Here is a 14,952-nt window from a genome sequence, read left to right as displayed (position 1 = left end):
GGCATTCATGGCACAGTTCACTAAAGTGTCTGCGTTGTGGGGGTTCGGGCTAACGTGGCCGTGGTCCCGGCTAGCTAAGGTCTAAGGAGGCACGTAGCTTATCCCTGCTCTGCAGCACATGCAAAGGCGTGCCGCTCCAGGTTCGCTGACTCACCGGAAAGGCGTAAAGACTCCAGTCGTGGCACAAATGAATGGGGGTTATTCCGTTAGGTACAAAATGCGTGTAGAAGACAGGAGTTACGGTACTAGAGTGACAGTCCCAGACTACGGGTGAGAGATCCCGGGAAGTTTATTCCACCACCCAGGCTCTTCTGAGCTAGGTTCGCCACACAAAGGGACTGCCTTGCTCAGAGGGGTGCGGGACAAAGTTGGACCGCACGTCCGACAGCCAAGAGCACCGCGGAAGTCAATCTGCCGGGCGATGGCACCCGCGTACCTTGGATGCTGAAGGAGAGAGATGCCGAACAGAGGGCGAGAGGGGCCCTCTCCTAAGGCACTGTTTGTATGCACGGCGCATGGCGTAACATTCACCGTGCGCGCAAGCAGCAGGCTCAGCATCGCGCCAGCGGGCAATGTACGCTGTCCACAATAAGGCTGGAACAGCATGTCTCCAGGGATCACACGGGTGAATGGCCTAAGTCGCGCGTGATCTGGAGAAGGGGGTCCAAAGGGGTCCCCACAGCATGAAAGGCATCCATTATTGTAGCACATACCAGGTGCATTTGCAACGCAGCCTGCTAAAGCGTCAGGTTGCGGTTCATGAGTAACTCTTGTGACGGGGGTTGGATTCCACCCACAATCATAGAAATGTAAAGGATCTTTTTCGTCATTGTAGAGCGGCACATTTCCAGTGCAAATACCCAGTGATCCAAGTAGGCAGTTTTCAACAAGTTCATCTGGCTGAATGATCTTTCAACTTCAGCATTCGAGTATGGTAATACAAGCATTGAGATGGCAAAGTCTACCAGTTCTTGAAACGGGCTTTCACCAAAGGAGTCGTGATAAGTGCTTACTTCACACCAGAAGTTCTGCATTGCCGACATTTGTACCCATGCTACAGTCGTGACATTGTCCACTGGCATTATATACATCAATTTTTGTACTAGACACACCCATTTCTTCCAACAATGGAGCCAGTGACGGCTTCAGCACGCATAACGCCTTTCTGACTGATAGTTGAGACACTTTCACGACCCCAAAATTCAAATTTGCCCTGTTTAGCACAAAATTCCTTTATTGAGCCTTGGGCAGCCATCCTCGCCCGGACTGACCTGGAGACTCAATTGAGCCTCCTCGACCAGGCACGGCGCGTGGCGGTGGCCACTGGAGTCCTACACTAAGGACCCACCCTCCGGCCCCCTTAACCCTATTTTTTCTAAATAAAGTTATTTCTCTTTCTCTCTCTTCCTGAGAATTTGGATGTTATCAAAATATATAGCCTTTAGCGGATCTGGTCAATGAGGACAACAAGAAACATTGTGTATTGTTTCCTCAGTGTCTGCTCTTCATCTTAAGCCAGTTTTCTTCATGTCATTAATGTGTTTCTCAAATGAATAGCCGAAGTACGGTTTGGGACACAAATAGTCTTCCACTTTCGTCGTGTATACATCTGCTGGCGCAGTTGCAAGCACCACTTCCTTGATGAGTGAGGACAGTAGTTGTACGAGGTCGTCCAGAAGCTTGGTTTGGTCTGCGTTATGTGCTTCAAAAGACTTACTAACTCTGAAAATCCAAGAGTACTGGCCTCAAAAAGAGCAAATAAGTTTTGTTGATGTTGTAGCACCTCTGCATTGTAACACTTTTCTGCCAATCTTATAACTTCGAAGTGAGCTTTAGCTCGGTCCACTGGTTCAGCACCCGTTCAACCGCTGTTGCAATTGACAGCCATCTCGTGGAACAAGCTTGGACGATTTTCAAGGGCTCTTCTCCATCGTTTAAGCACCACGCTGTCTTTTAGAGAACATACATAAAGCGTCCTTGGTCTTCTTATAGGAGACGTATTGTCCAGTTGTGTACAGCTTGCCCAGTCACCTTACATGCCTCCTCAGCACCTCTGCGATGAAAGATTTTTGCATGAAGTGCAATATTGCTGGGAGCATATCACTTTCCCAGAATGACTGATCGAAGAAAATTCTTTCTACGTGAATGTGATGCATTTCATTTGGCTTTTGTGCCTTTGTCCATATGACAAAATCACACCATTTGTGCCCTGTTGTTGCCATTTGTCCTTGTACTTGATAGTAGTATGCATGGTCTTGTTTAAGTTGGATTTGCCCATCTTTCAGCATGCAGCAAAATTTGCTGTCTTTGGAGGCATCCTCAGCAGTCATACCCTTTTTAGAAAAAGGGCATTTCACCTCAAGCAATCCTTGCTCTCCATGCAGGACAACAATGCGATCTGGAGAGGCAGCCAAAAATGGGTACTGCTTATGAATGCGCAATCCAGTTTCAGTCACCTCCAATTCCACATCTCGACTGCATATAAGTCTGGAATACGCTTCAACGGCATCTTTCTCGTGCATTCTTCCATGAACCATGGCTTTGCTCATGGCTCGATCGCTTGGATCGAGCAACATTCCTAGCAAGGCATTTCATTTGGCTTTTGTGCCTTTGTCCATATGACAAAATCACACCACTTGTGCCCTGTTGTTGCCATTTGTCCTTGCACTTGATAGTAGTATGCATGGTCTTGTTTAAGTTGGATTTGCCCATCTTTCAGCATGCAGCAAAATTTGCTGTCTTTGGAGGCATCCTCAGCAGTCATACCCTTTTAGAAAAAGGGCATTTCACCTCAAGCAATCCTTGCTCTCCATGCAGGACAACAATGCGATCTGGAGAGGCAGCCAAAAATGGGTACTGCTTATGAATGCGCAATCCAGTTTCAGTCACCTCCAATTCCACATCTCGACTGCATATAAGTCTGGAATACGCTTCAACGGCATCTTTCTCGTGCATTCTTCCATGAACCATGGCTTTGCTCATGGCTCGATCGCTTGGATCGAGCAACATTCCTAGCAAGGCATTTCATTTGGCTTTTGTGCCTTTGTCCATATGACAAAATCACACCACTTGTGCCCTGTTGTTGCCATTTGTCCTTGCACTTGATAGTAGTATGCATGGTCTTGTTTAAGTTGGATTTTCCCATCTTTCAGCATGCAGCAAAATTTGCTGTCTTTGGAGGCATCTTCAGCAGTCATACCCTTTTTAGAAAAAGGGCATTTCACCTCAAGCAATCCTTGCGCTCCATGCAGGACAACAATGCGATCTGGAGAGGCAGCCAAAAATGGGTACTGCTTATGAATGCGCAATCCAGTTTCAGTCACCTCCAATTCCACATCTCGACTGCATATAAGTCTGGAATACGCTTCAACGGCATCTTTCTCGTGCATTCTTCCATGAACCATGGCTTTGCTCATGGCTCGATCGCTTGGATCGAGCAACATTCCTAGCAAGGCATTTCATTTGGCTTTTGTGCCTTTGTCCATATGACAAAATCACACCACTTGTGCCCTGTTGTTGCCATTTGTCCTTGCACTTGATAGTAGTATGCGTGGTCTTAAGTTGGATTTGCCCATCTTTCAGCATGCAGCAAAATTTGCTGTCTTTGGAGGCATCTTCAGCAGTCATACCCTCTTTAGAAAAAGGGCATTTCACCTCAAGCAATCCTTGCGCTCCATGCAGGACAACAATGCGATCTGGAGAGGCAGCCAAAAATGGGTACTGCTTATGAATGCGCAATCCAGTTTCAGTCACCTCCAATTCCACATCTCGACTGCATATAAGTCTGGAATACGCTTCAACGGCATCTTTCTCGTGCATTCTTCCATGAACCATGGCTTTGCTCATGGCTCGATCGCTTGGATCGAGCAACATTCCTAGCAAGGCATTTCATTTGGCTTTTGTGCCTTTGTCCATATGACAAAATCACACCACTTGTGCCCTGTTGTTGCCATTTGTCCTTGCACTTGATAGTAGTATGCATGGTCTTGTTTAAGTTGGATTTTCCCATCTTTCAGCATGCAGCAAAATTTGCTGTCTTTGGAGGCATCTTCAGCAGTCATACCCTTTTTAGAAAAAGGGCATTTCACCTCAAGCAATCCTTGCGCTCCATGCAGGACAACAATGCGATCTGGAGAGGCAGCCAAAAATGGGTACTGCTTATGAATGCGCAATCCAGTTTCAGTCACCTCCAATTCCACATCTCGACTGCATATAAGTCTAGAATACGCTTCAACGGCATCTTTCTCGTGCATTCTTTCATGAACCATGGCTTTGCTCATGGCTCGATCGCTTGGATCGAGCAACATTCCTAGCAAGGCATTTCATTTGGCTTTTGTGCCTTTGTCCATATGACAAAATCACACCACTTGTGCCCTGTTGTTGCCATTTGTCCTTGCACTTGATAGTAGTATGCATGGTCTTGTTTAAGTTGGATTTGCCCATCTTTCAGCATGCAGCAAAATTTGCTGTCTTTGGAGGCATCTTCAGCAGTCATACCCTTTTTAGAAAAAGGGCATTTCACCTCAAGCAATCCTTGCTCTCCATGCAGGACAACAATGCGATCTGGAGAGGCAGCCAAAAATGGGTACTGCTTATGAATGCGCAATCCAGTTTCAGTCACCTCCAATTCCACATCTCGACTGCATATAAGTCTGGAATACGCTTCAACGGCATCTTTCTCGTGCATTCTTCCATGAACCATGGCTTTGCTCATGGCTCGATCGCTTGGATCGAGCAACATTCCTAGCAAGGCATTTCATTTGGCTTTTGTGCCTTTGTCCATATGACAAAATCACACCACTTGTGCCCTGTTGTTGCCATTTGTCCTTGCACTTGATAGTAGTATGCATGGTCTTGTTTAAGTTGGATTTTCCCATCTTTCAGCATGCAGCAAAATTTGCTGTCTTTGGAGGCATCTTCAGCAGTCATACCCTTTTTAGAAAAAGGGCATTTCACCTCAAGCAATCCTTGCGCTCCATGCAGGACAACAATGCGATCTGGAGAGGCAGCCAAAAATGGGTACTGCTTATGAATGCGCAATCCAGTTTCAGTCACCTCCAATTCCACATCTCGACTGCATATAAGTCTGAATACGCTTCAACGGCATCTTTCTCGTGCATTCTTCCATGAACCATGGCTTTGCTCATGGCTCGATCGCTTGGATCGAGCAACATTCCTAGCAAGCCTTGCGGCGTCACACAGCAACACTCTCTCTTAAACACGGAGGCAGTTATGCAACCTGTCTTTGCAGAGTGCCTTAGTTTGTTGCCTGGCCCATTGTTTCTCTGCAAATTTTTTTTATGTTGCACTTCATCGAGGGGCTCCATTGTTATTAGGTGGGCACTTATGAGGATTTGTGCTTGCTCACACCTAAGATCCTCATCATTTAAAACCTGGTGATCAGGATTAACTTTAGTGTGTGCTACTTTGTCCTCGAGACACAGGTAGCGTAGCACTTGCAGTGAAGGGCAGCAAGCTGAAAGGCTTGCTTTGAGTTCTGAAATTTTGTCTTGAGATAGTCGTATATACTTGCGCTGCTTCTTAATGTAGGCAGGCTTGTTCACAACATGCCTCTGAAAGGGGATGTCCTGAAGTGGCAACCTTGGGGCCTGTTTTTTCAGTGCTAACGAAGAAAATAAACAACTCATTTGCACAAGACACATCTATAACCGTAATCAGTACAGTACTGTACTGAAGCTGTTGTGACCTACTAATAATAGCAGTATTTACCAGCTTATTCTGTTGCAAACTTTTTGTTTTGTAAATTTTGCTTTCGAATTGTGATTTAATATAATATGCAAAAATAAAGTTAATTTAGTGTACTGTAATTCCTGAATTACTCAACAAGCCGTGGCTCACACAACAAAATCAATGCTCCAAATTATTTTAAAAAAAGAACAGAAAACATTGCAAATGGAGATATGGTGCACGAACAGCACCCGTCCTTGAGCAGGAACAATCCACTTGCATGGCACATCATCAGTACAAGACTTGTAATCCTTGGCTGTCATGTCTGCTATGCTCAACAGCACTCCAGCAATATGCTGACAGGATTGACTGAGCCTGCAGTCCAAAAAATGGGGGGGTATATAGTGTGGATCTAATCAACCGAAAATTAAGATTGTATGAATTCCTAAGGGAAGCATGCTGTTCTAAAGCTGCAGCACAGGAAAGAAAAGTAACAAACATAAAAGTGATGACAAAGTATGTTCATGTGACGGGACTACACACTGGAGACACAACCTGTGCTTAAGCGTTCCTTGAAACCTTGGCGCGGCAGTATGCAGTTGGTGTGTCTATGATCCACCGCCTAAACGCTTTATACCACTGTGCTGAGGTGGAAGCCAAAAGCGCTTTACAGGAAAAATGGTCACTGCTGAACTCCCTTTGCCAAAAGCTCCAATAAACTTCCAAAAGGAAGACCATGTGACACCGAGCGCATCTCCTTAGAGTTCAAATCGAAAGTTCGATTTCGAGTTAAAAGGTGTTTGCGGGTGCCCGTGTGACAGGGATATTAAGTTAGGCAGTATGCCTCCACTTACGAGCCCTCGACAATCCGTGGCGGCCGCGGTAGACTACGCTACGCAGATGTGTTTTGCATGATTGCCTTTGCAGTGCGGTAGATCAACTCCAAGAGAAAGGAAGCGCAGTTGAGGATGGCAGAAAACTAGGTGGGGTGATGATAGATGCATTGAAGGCAATGTGCTCGCTGACCGTAATGCAGCATCGTCCCCCCTGGAGCTGCACGCAGCAACGTTGCAGTGCCAGTCCTCGATCTAAAACCTTTCTTGCATATGACGTTGAAAGAATACTGCCAACAAGAGTGGGATAAAGAAACGCAAAATAAACTGCACATGGTAAAGCCCCAAATAGGTAATTGGGTCTGTGGAAAGAAAGCGAGGCAAACTGATGTGGCACTCACCCCACTGAGAATAGGACACACATTTGGGATACACTTTTACCTTCTCACAGGAAATGAACAGCCCACCTGCAGCAGGGGTGGGGAAATGCTCACTGTAGTTCATGTCCTAATAGGATGCAAGCACTTCCCTATTGAAAAATATGTACGAGAATTGTGCGAGAATTTCTGTACGCGATTATTGCTCCGTAGACTGAACGAGATTCTCGTACATCATGTGTGTATGAGTGAGTAGATGAGTGGACCTCGTTGTCACTGAACAAGATTCTCGTTGGCAACGTTGAGCGAGATCGTTCTCGTATGGGTACACTGAACGAGATAATTCTCGTCTAGCCATGCTCAACGAGACAGTTCTCGCATGGCTATCTTCAACGATGTCGTTCTCGTATGTGTACGCGAAACAAAAATGTTCTCATTCAGCTGTGCAAAATTGCACTATTTTTGTATAGCTACATTTACAACTGTTCTCATTTGTGTTGAACGAGTTCTTTTGTTCCTGCAAAACTTTTTATGGGGTTGTACACAGTAACATCATCTGCCAACATTATATTGAGGCTCGCACTGTGAATCAGGTGATACGCCAGCTCTGGGACAGAGGATACTTTTTGGGGCATGTAACTTAAAACACCTTTATTTTGCATCGCGAAGCATGGTCGCCAGATGCTTGTTGAGGTCTTTCAGCTTCCTGGCGTCTGTCCACAGCGCTTGGGTTCTTGGAAACGAAGTGCTCGTATGCCTCTGCACAAAAATGTAAATGAAACAAAGCAGCCACATTATTTTCCAACAAGCCACTGGTACCAACATGCACCATAGATGGCTCCATAGCGTAACTGATTGGACGAGTTGCATGATATTGTGTGTAAAGCGCAAACATTTCACATTGGTTTATGAATTCTTTATGTATGTGAATTGATATTGTAAATTGAGATTAACCACAGCAGCTGAAAGCAAGTGCTCGTCCTCGAATTGTCTTGTTGAATGTTCTTGCTTTACAAACAATATAAACTGCTGCAGAATTGCAATACTACTGAAATACTCATAATATTTTTGAATACGCCTTTTGCAATAAATGAACAAGTATAACCAGCTCATGCAAATACAGGCTACACAGCTTTTTGCTACCGCATTACGGTATTTGCAGATGGAAAACACGGCATAGATGCAGTTACAGAATTCTGATAGGAAAAATTAATGCACCTTTAATACCACTATAGAAACTAAACGGTAGTTTTTGTCAGTGACAGCACATCACAAAGTATACGCATACAGCTATGCGTGTCCCTGATGTGTAGATGTCAACTGTGGCCTATAGAAGAGATCACATCACTACAACCACCATCTTACTTACAGACAACCCGTTATATTCATGCGGAAAAAGCACTGTGCGATAGGTGTTCCGTTTTAACTTTAAAACACTGTAATCCTTATGAAAACATGAGCTAGCAAGACAGGGTCTACTTAGCTCGCACTGCACCAAGTTTTTGTGGTGTCAACGCTGGCTTGGCTTCTCTGCCCTCCTTCAGTTTCTGCATACAGACTTTTCCAGTCACACTCCTGTTAATTAGCTCCTGTGGTTGCCACAGGCATCGCAAAATTTCCCGCGCACATGTGCTTTCTGACTTAGCTTAGCTCACCTAAGTCCACTTGCTGGCACAAACAAAGAGGCCATTTCCAATGTGAACCTACGAAAGATAAAAATTGCAAAAGGTTAGCTACTCAAATACAAAAATAGCATGTGCTCTCAGAAAAAGGCTCTTTTGCTAAAATAATGGCTAAAGAAAGGCAACAGTTACAAAGGAAAAGTAGGCTGCCAGACACAGTGATGGCACTCCAGGATAAAAGCAAGATATATGCAAAAGGTTGAAAGCTTACAGCCTGCCTGTAGGAAGGTCCTAGTTAATTACGCTTCACTGATAATAGCCCAGGGACAACAATTCTTGCTCAGAGGCTGCACCACATTTAATCTCAGTCAACGACAAGTACCTTTCGTAAGGGATATATTAGTTTTTCTTTAGAATTAATAAAAAGTTTAGGAAAGCAGATGGGGAAGAGTAGAAACCACACAGTAAACCTTTGTGCACCCTTAAGGGGCTGCTTGTACTACTTGTACATTCGACCATTGGGCAGTCCTTTTCAGGTTGTGTGATAGCTGTGGTCCCATATATACATAAGCTATCGCACAATTTGAAAAGACTACCCAATAATTGAATGTACAAGTAGTATTCTCCACACTTAACAAGCTAGCAAGGCTATGCTGGATGATTAACCTGAATGCTGCTGCCAGACAGCACTGCAAAAAAAAAGCACGAAAATAAGTTTGTTGATTGTACCGAGTGCATCATCTACCGCTTACCCCTCTAATGCTTCAGATTGTATGTCGGACAAATAGGATAATGCCTGAAGAATTGGCTATGGGAGCATAACAACGTAAAGAAATTTGCCAGTGGGTGGCTGGTGTGCCATTGTAAAAGTGTGGTTGCACCTTTGTTTGAACAGTGCAGTATTGTGGGCAGAGCCGGACAACAGTGGACACACGAGATAATAGATGCTGTTCATACTCAACACTTGGACGCAGTGTCACTAACCCATAAAGAAATGGCTTATTTAAAAGGTCCTGTATGTGTGCCGTCATTTATACATGATGTCACACCGTTGTGGACATGCGTAAAGACTCTATAAAAAGGTGTGCCGGTCCAAAGTAACCAGTTGGAAGTTAGCATTATGTGTTGTCATTTCTTATCTGTATCTGCTTTTTTAACGATACTGATGCTCCCAGTATGACAGACCAACTAGCCTGAAACAATGCCTTGGCATACCACTATGGAAGTGCACAGTATCTTCCTATGCATACCTTCTCAAGTTATAAACAGGGTATGTAATCCTTATCACACTACATAAGCACTTTCATAGACAATTGATGTCGAATTTTCCTGCTCCTATAGCGACGCACTATTGCTAGCAAAGCACTCCTCTTTACAGATAAATAAAACAATCATAGGAGTGGTCTGTTCTCGGAAATGTGAATTTCACTGGAATAATGACAATCACTTATATGGACAATGAATTAGCTTGAAATACTGCATAGACTAAGTGTCACAGTTAGTACAGGGTAAAGTACTCCACTCATATTCATTGTAGTTAAGATTGCCATAAACCAGTTTGATTCAGATAAGCGAACATAGCTTACCTTTCCATCAACTGGCGTGAACAGTGGAGTTTCCACACCCAGCTGCGCAAGTACTGGGACGGGCTCCTGAAATAAAAGCAATACGCCTGTGTGGTTAACTAACCTAGCTTTCCTTGTTTCGCTGTTTTATCGAAAAAAAAGTTTAGACCTGACAATAGACAGAATGCCCCTCGGAAGACTGCATACAATGAGCATGCATAATCGGTAAATGGGCTTATACCTCGTTTCCAAATTGCTTGTGCATCAAGCACACGCCATGAAGCTAGCAGCAACGTCAGTGGCAACAAGTAAACTACAAATCACATAATAAAGCCACTTAAGTTTTTTTTTACAAGCAATTCTTCCTCAATGCTATGAACAACACAAGTTCACACAACAAACAAGTTCATTAGTGTACTATTCAATTAACAGTCAAACCGTGCGATAGCGAAAGCCTGAGACAATATTCTCGTCCCAATGGAATGATTTCATAACCCAGGACAAATTTCATAACCCAGGACAATGCCCATAGGGTTAAATGCATTTCATAGCTCTCAACAATCAAACTTTACTAAACTGCAATCCAACTCTAATGAAACATGCTTGAACATTAGCCCCCCATATAATCTACCTAGGTAATGGATCATATCCATGTCATAAATCAGGTAATAGAGAAATATGCGGAGTACGACCAAACTCCCCATATTGCTTTCATAGATTATGAAAAATCATTTGATTCAGTAGAGATACCAGCAGTCATCGAGGCATTGCGTAATCAAGGAGTACAGGAGGCATACGTTAATATCTTCGCAAATATCTACGATTGTACAGCAACTTTGGTTCTTCACAAGTAGAAAGATACCTATCAAGAAAGGGGTCACGCAAGGAGACAATCTCTCCAATGTTATTCACTGCATGCTTAGAAGTAGTATTCAAGCTCTTAGACGGGGAAGGCTTAGGAGTGAGGATCAACAGTGAATACCTCAGCAACCTCCGATTTGCAGATGACATTGTCTTATTCCGCAATAGCAGGGACGAATTACAGCAAATGATTGAGGATCTTAACCAAGAAAGTGTAACAGTGGGGTTGAAGATTAATATGCAGAAGACAAAAATAATGTTCAATAGCCTGGCAAGGGAACAAGAATTCAGGATCGCCAGTCAGTCTCTAGAGTCTGTAAAGGAATATGTTTATCTAGGTCAGTTATTCAGAGGGAACTCTTATATGAGAAAGAAATTTACAGAAAAATAAAATTGGGTTGGAGTGCATACAGCAGGCATGGCCAAATCCTGACTGGGAGCTTACCACAGTCATTAAAAAGAAAAGTGTACAATCATTGCATTCTACCAGTGCTAACATATGGGGCAGAAACTTCGAGGTTAACAATGAAGCTCGAGAACAAATTAAGGACCACACAAAGAGCGATGGAACGGAACATGTTCTAACATTAAGGGACAGGAAGAGAGCGGTGTGGATCGGAGAACAAACGGGGATAACCGATATTCTAGTTGACATTAAGCGGAAGAAATGGAGCTGGGCAGGCCATGTAATGCGTAGGATGGATAACCGGTGGACCATTAGTTACAGAATGGATACCAAGAGAAGGAAAGTGCAGTCGAGGACGGCAGAAACCTAGGTGGGATGATGAAATTAGGAAATTTGCAGGCGCAAGTTGGAATCATCTAGCGCAAGACAGGGGTAAGTGGAGGTCACAGGGAGAGGCCTTCGTCCTGTAGTGGACATGAATAGGCTGATGATGGTGATGATGATGAATGCTAAAGAGTCGAAAAAGTGCTGAAACACATTTTCTGCCCACTTAAAGTCAGAAAATACTGCCACAGCATCGATTGTGTGATTACAGGAAACAAGTCATGGCCACCATTTTGTTTGTTGACTGCTACTAGAATTGTGATAGTACATTTTCGTTTTCATCGCATTTCCTGTCTGTACGGTGTCAATTCACAATTCTTAAAAAGTGAATTTTTTGTGTGCTGCCTATCAGTTTTGTCATTCCAGGTTTCAACTGCACTATTTTACCAGTAGAACATGGTAGTGTCTGCATGCCGCCATTTTATTTAACATGGTGCATGCTCCATGAGAAATAGATCCGCAGTGGCCTCTGCACTTTCAAACATAGTAGTGCACCTCTTTTGCAGGAGGCACACAGCTCTGTCCGCACAGCATGTCTCTCATACTGAGTTGGTCTGTTTGAATTTTCCAATACTTCTTGTTCTAGTTTGTGCCAACTACGAGTATATGCGTGGCAATATTAGTTCAGTATACATATTGCTTAACAAGACCAAACGAACACTTCATTACAGTTTTTCTACCAAGCATAGCAATTTAGCAGCTGCAAATTATCGGGATAAATCTACACACTCACATGTGTGGAAGGCACACCATCAGCTCGCTTGCTGCCTGCCACTTGTGCACGAGGCCCAAGGACATAGCTGTGCTGTGCTGAATGGCAATCAGCAGGTAGCATCTCGTACATTGCAGGAATCTCGAGATCCCTCAAGTCCTGAACACAAATAGCAATCTCATACATCATAGCAACGAGTGCCTTCAGGGTGTACAATGGATCCAGAGAGGAGAGAACAAATACAAACTGAGCAATAGTCAGTATGGCAACCCATGCAGAACAGCAAAAAAATAATGCAGATCCAACACAGATTGGAGTCAACGTGAAGCAAAGCCTTTGTGACATGCTTAATGAAGTGCTATAAAAGTAAAGATGCGTACAATAGTGTTTACTTTCACCCTACGGGACCTGTAATCTTAATTATGCAATGTTTGTTTGTTCACCATAAGCTCATGTGCACAACTGGTCTCGTGCAATCTTTATATTTATTCGCTACATGTTCACAAGCTACGTGATACTGCAAATGCCGAACAAGGCAGATGCAGATACATAGTCCGAGATTTCCACTGTATTCAGCGATGTAACAATGACAAAAGCAACATCATGTTTGTATGATACACATCTAGCTAAATTTAGGAATTCTATACCCCTTGTGTCACAGTGGCTCATAGCGAATGCCTAAACCAACGGAGCCACTGAATACAATGTGTTGTTCCATTAAGAGGTCAGTGCGATTTAAAAATACCTTCACACCATCATTATTTCCAAGTTTAAAATAGCAACTTTCTTTTTATGCAGAACATGGCATGCTAACTGGCATTACCGAATCCGACAGCGTTTATGGCTAATGTCAGCCGAAGTGCTAGAGCCTGCAATCTGTGCACATAAACCTTCATATACATATTCACAATCATATCCACAAAGGTACCACAGCAGCAACAACCATGCCAAACCCAGGCTTGGGGGAAGGTAGAAAAATGGAGGGAAAAAAAAGCTTAGCTATAAGAAACAGGTGCTCACGATCCAAACAGATGAAGATCTATGTTCACCCGCCGGGGTGGCTCAGTCAGCTAAGGCGTTGCGCTGCTGAGCCCGAGGTCGCGGGATCGAATCCCGGCCCCGGCGGCCGCATTTCGATGGAGGCGAAATGCAAAAACGCCCGTGTGCTTGCGTTGTAGTGCACGTTAAAGAACCCCAGGTGGTCGAAATTATACCGGAGCCCTCCACTACGGCGTGCCTCATAATCAGAACTGGTTTTGGCACGTAAAACCCCAGAAAGAACATCTATGTTCCCTAGATCATATTATTCTGCTAAAAATTAACCATACAGTGCTTTTGCCTGCTCTCTGAGAGTCTACTTTCTACATATAAAGTGTTGAAAGCAACGATATCATTCAGTCTCCAGCAGCCATGGCCTAGTTGTAGTGCACCCGCCTCGGCCGCGGGTTTGATTCCCACCGCCGCCAGGCACCCACTACTTTAAATGGGCACAAGTGTACCCCGCCCTGGCGTTCGCCTTTCTTCAGGGGTGATACGCATGGAAAAGGTGCCCGTGCCCGAATTCCTGTCGAAAGCCTCATGAGCACAAAAAAAGTGTTGTTTGGGCCGCTCCCATGGCGGCCATTTCCCATGTGGTGCCTCAAATGCACCTATTGAGGTGGGGACGTTTTTGGGTTGGAGACGAACACCCCTTTCCAAGTGTTGAGGTCCCATAATGTCCGAGCACCAGGCTGGGAGCGTGCGCTTGTACTTATTTTACCGGTAGGCACCCGGCGGCTGCACTTGCCTCCCACAGCCGCGGCGAAGGCTTTTCAACAAGACCATCTGTGGTTGGATAACCAGGCGTGCCCAGAGACAACTCTTAAATCTATTTTTAGAGGTGTGAACAACCCCCATGAGAGCCGAGCACCAGGCCAGGGGACACCTCACCCACTGGAAAAAAACCAGTGGGTTTCCTGTGGCACTAGGATTTGAACTCGGTACCTCCCATATACGAGGTGGATGCCCTACCACTATGCAACCGCTGCAGTATAGTCAATATACAGGGTGTTTCAGCGAACACTTTCAAAATTTATGTAAGGTTGCCTGTGGCAGATAGCGCAATTCTAGTTAATGAGCTGGTCTACTCGAAGAGGCAGACATTACTTGCACAAAGAATTTATATGCATAATCGACTAATTAACAAAAATTCACTAATTAAGTTCTTAACTATTTACCTGATGGCACATATTGCAATTTACAAATTGTAGCCGTGGAATTCGCATGGCGATCCACTTGCAAATAACTCTCGGGATGACACCAGTTTCGAAATATTAATTCCCAAACTTTGCGGAGAAATGCATTGGCGTTCCAGTTAGGTTCTTAACAAAAGGTCGCTTTATGCATTGAAGCACAAAATTAACTGGAACGCCAATGCATTTCTCCGCAAAGTTTGGGAATTAATATTTCGAAACTGGTGTCATCCCGAGAGTTATTTGCAAGTGGATCGCCATGCGAACTCCATC

The 14,952-nt window shown here is 44.2% G+C and overlaps 1 protein-coding gene across 1 annotated transcript in view; it reads right to left on the bottom strand.

The window, feature by feature from the left end:
- Positions 1 to 337: 337 nt before the first annotated feature.
- LOC119459075 (uncharacterized) overlaps positions 338 to 14,952 on the bottom strand; it is a 46,719-nt gene continuing 32,104 nt past the window's right edge. The window contains exon 7 of the mRNA XM_049671573.1: positions 338 to 2,456. Coding sequence (XP_049527530.1) covers positions 2,028 to 2,456 — 429 coding nt within the window. The 3' untranslated portion in view covers positions 338 to 2,027. The remainder of the gene's footprint in view (positions 2,457 to 14,952) is intronic.

This window comes from Dermacentor silvarum, chromosome 7, assembly GCF_013339745.2.
Source record: "Dermacentor silvarum isolate Dsil-2018 chromosome 7, BIME_Dsil_1.4, whole genome shotgun sequence".
Taxonomy (NCBI): Eukaryota; Metazoa; Arthropoda; class Arachnida; order Ixodida; family Ixodidae; genus Dermacentor; species Dermacentor silvarum.
The sequence above is the reverse complement of the archived record's forward strand: the minus strand, read 5'-3'. Positions and strand labels throughout refer to the sequence as shown.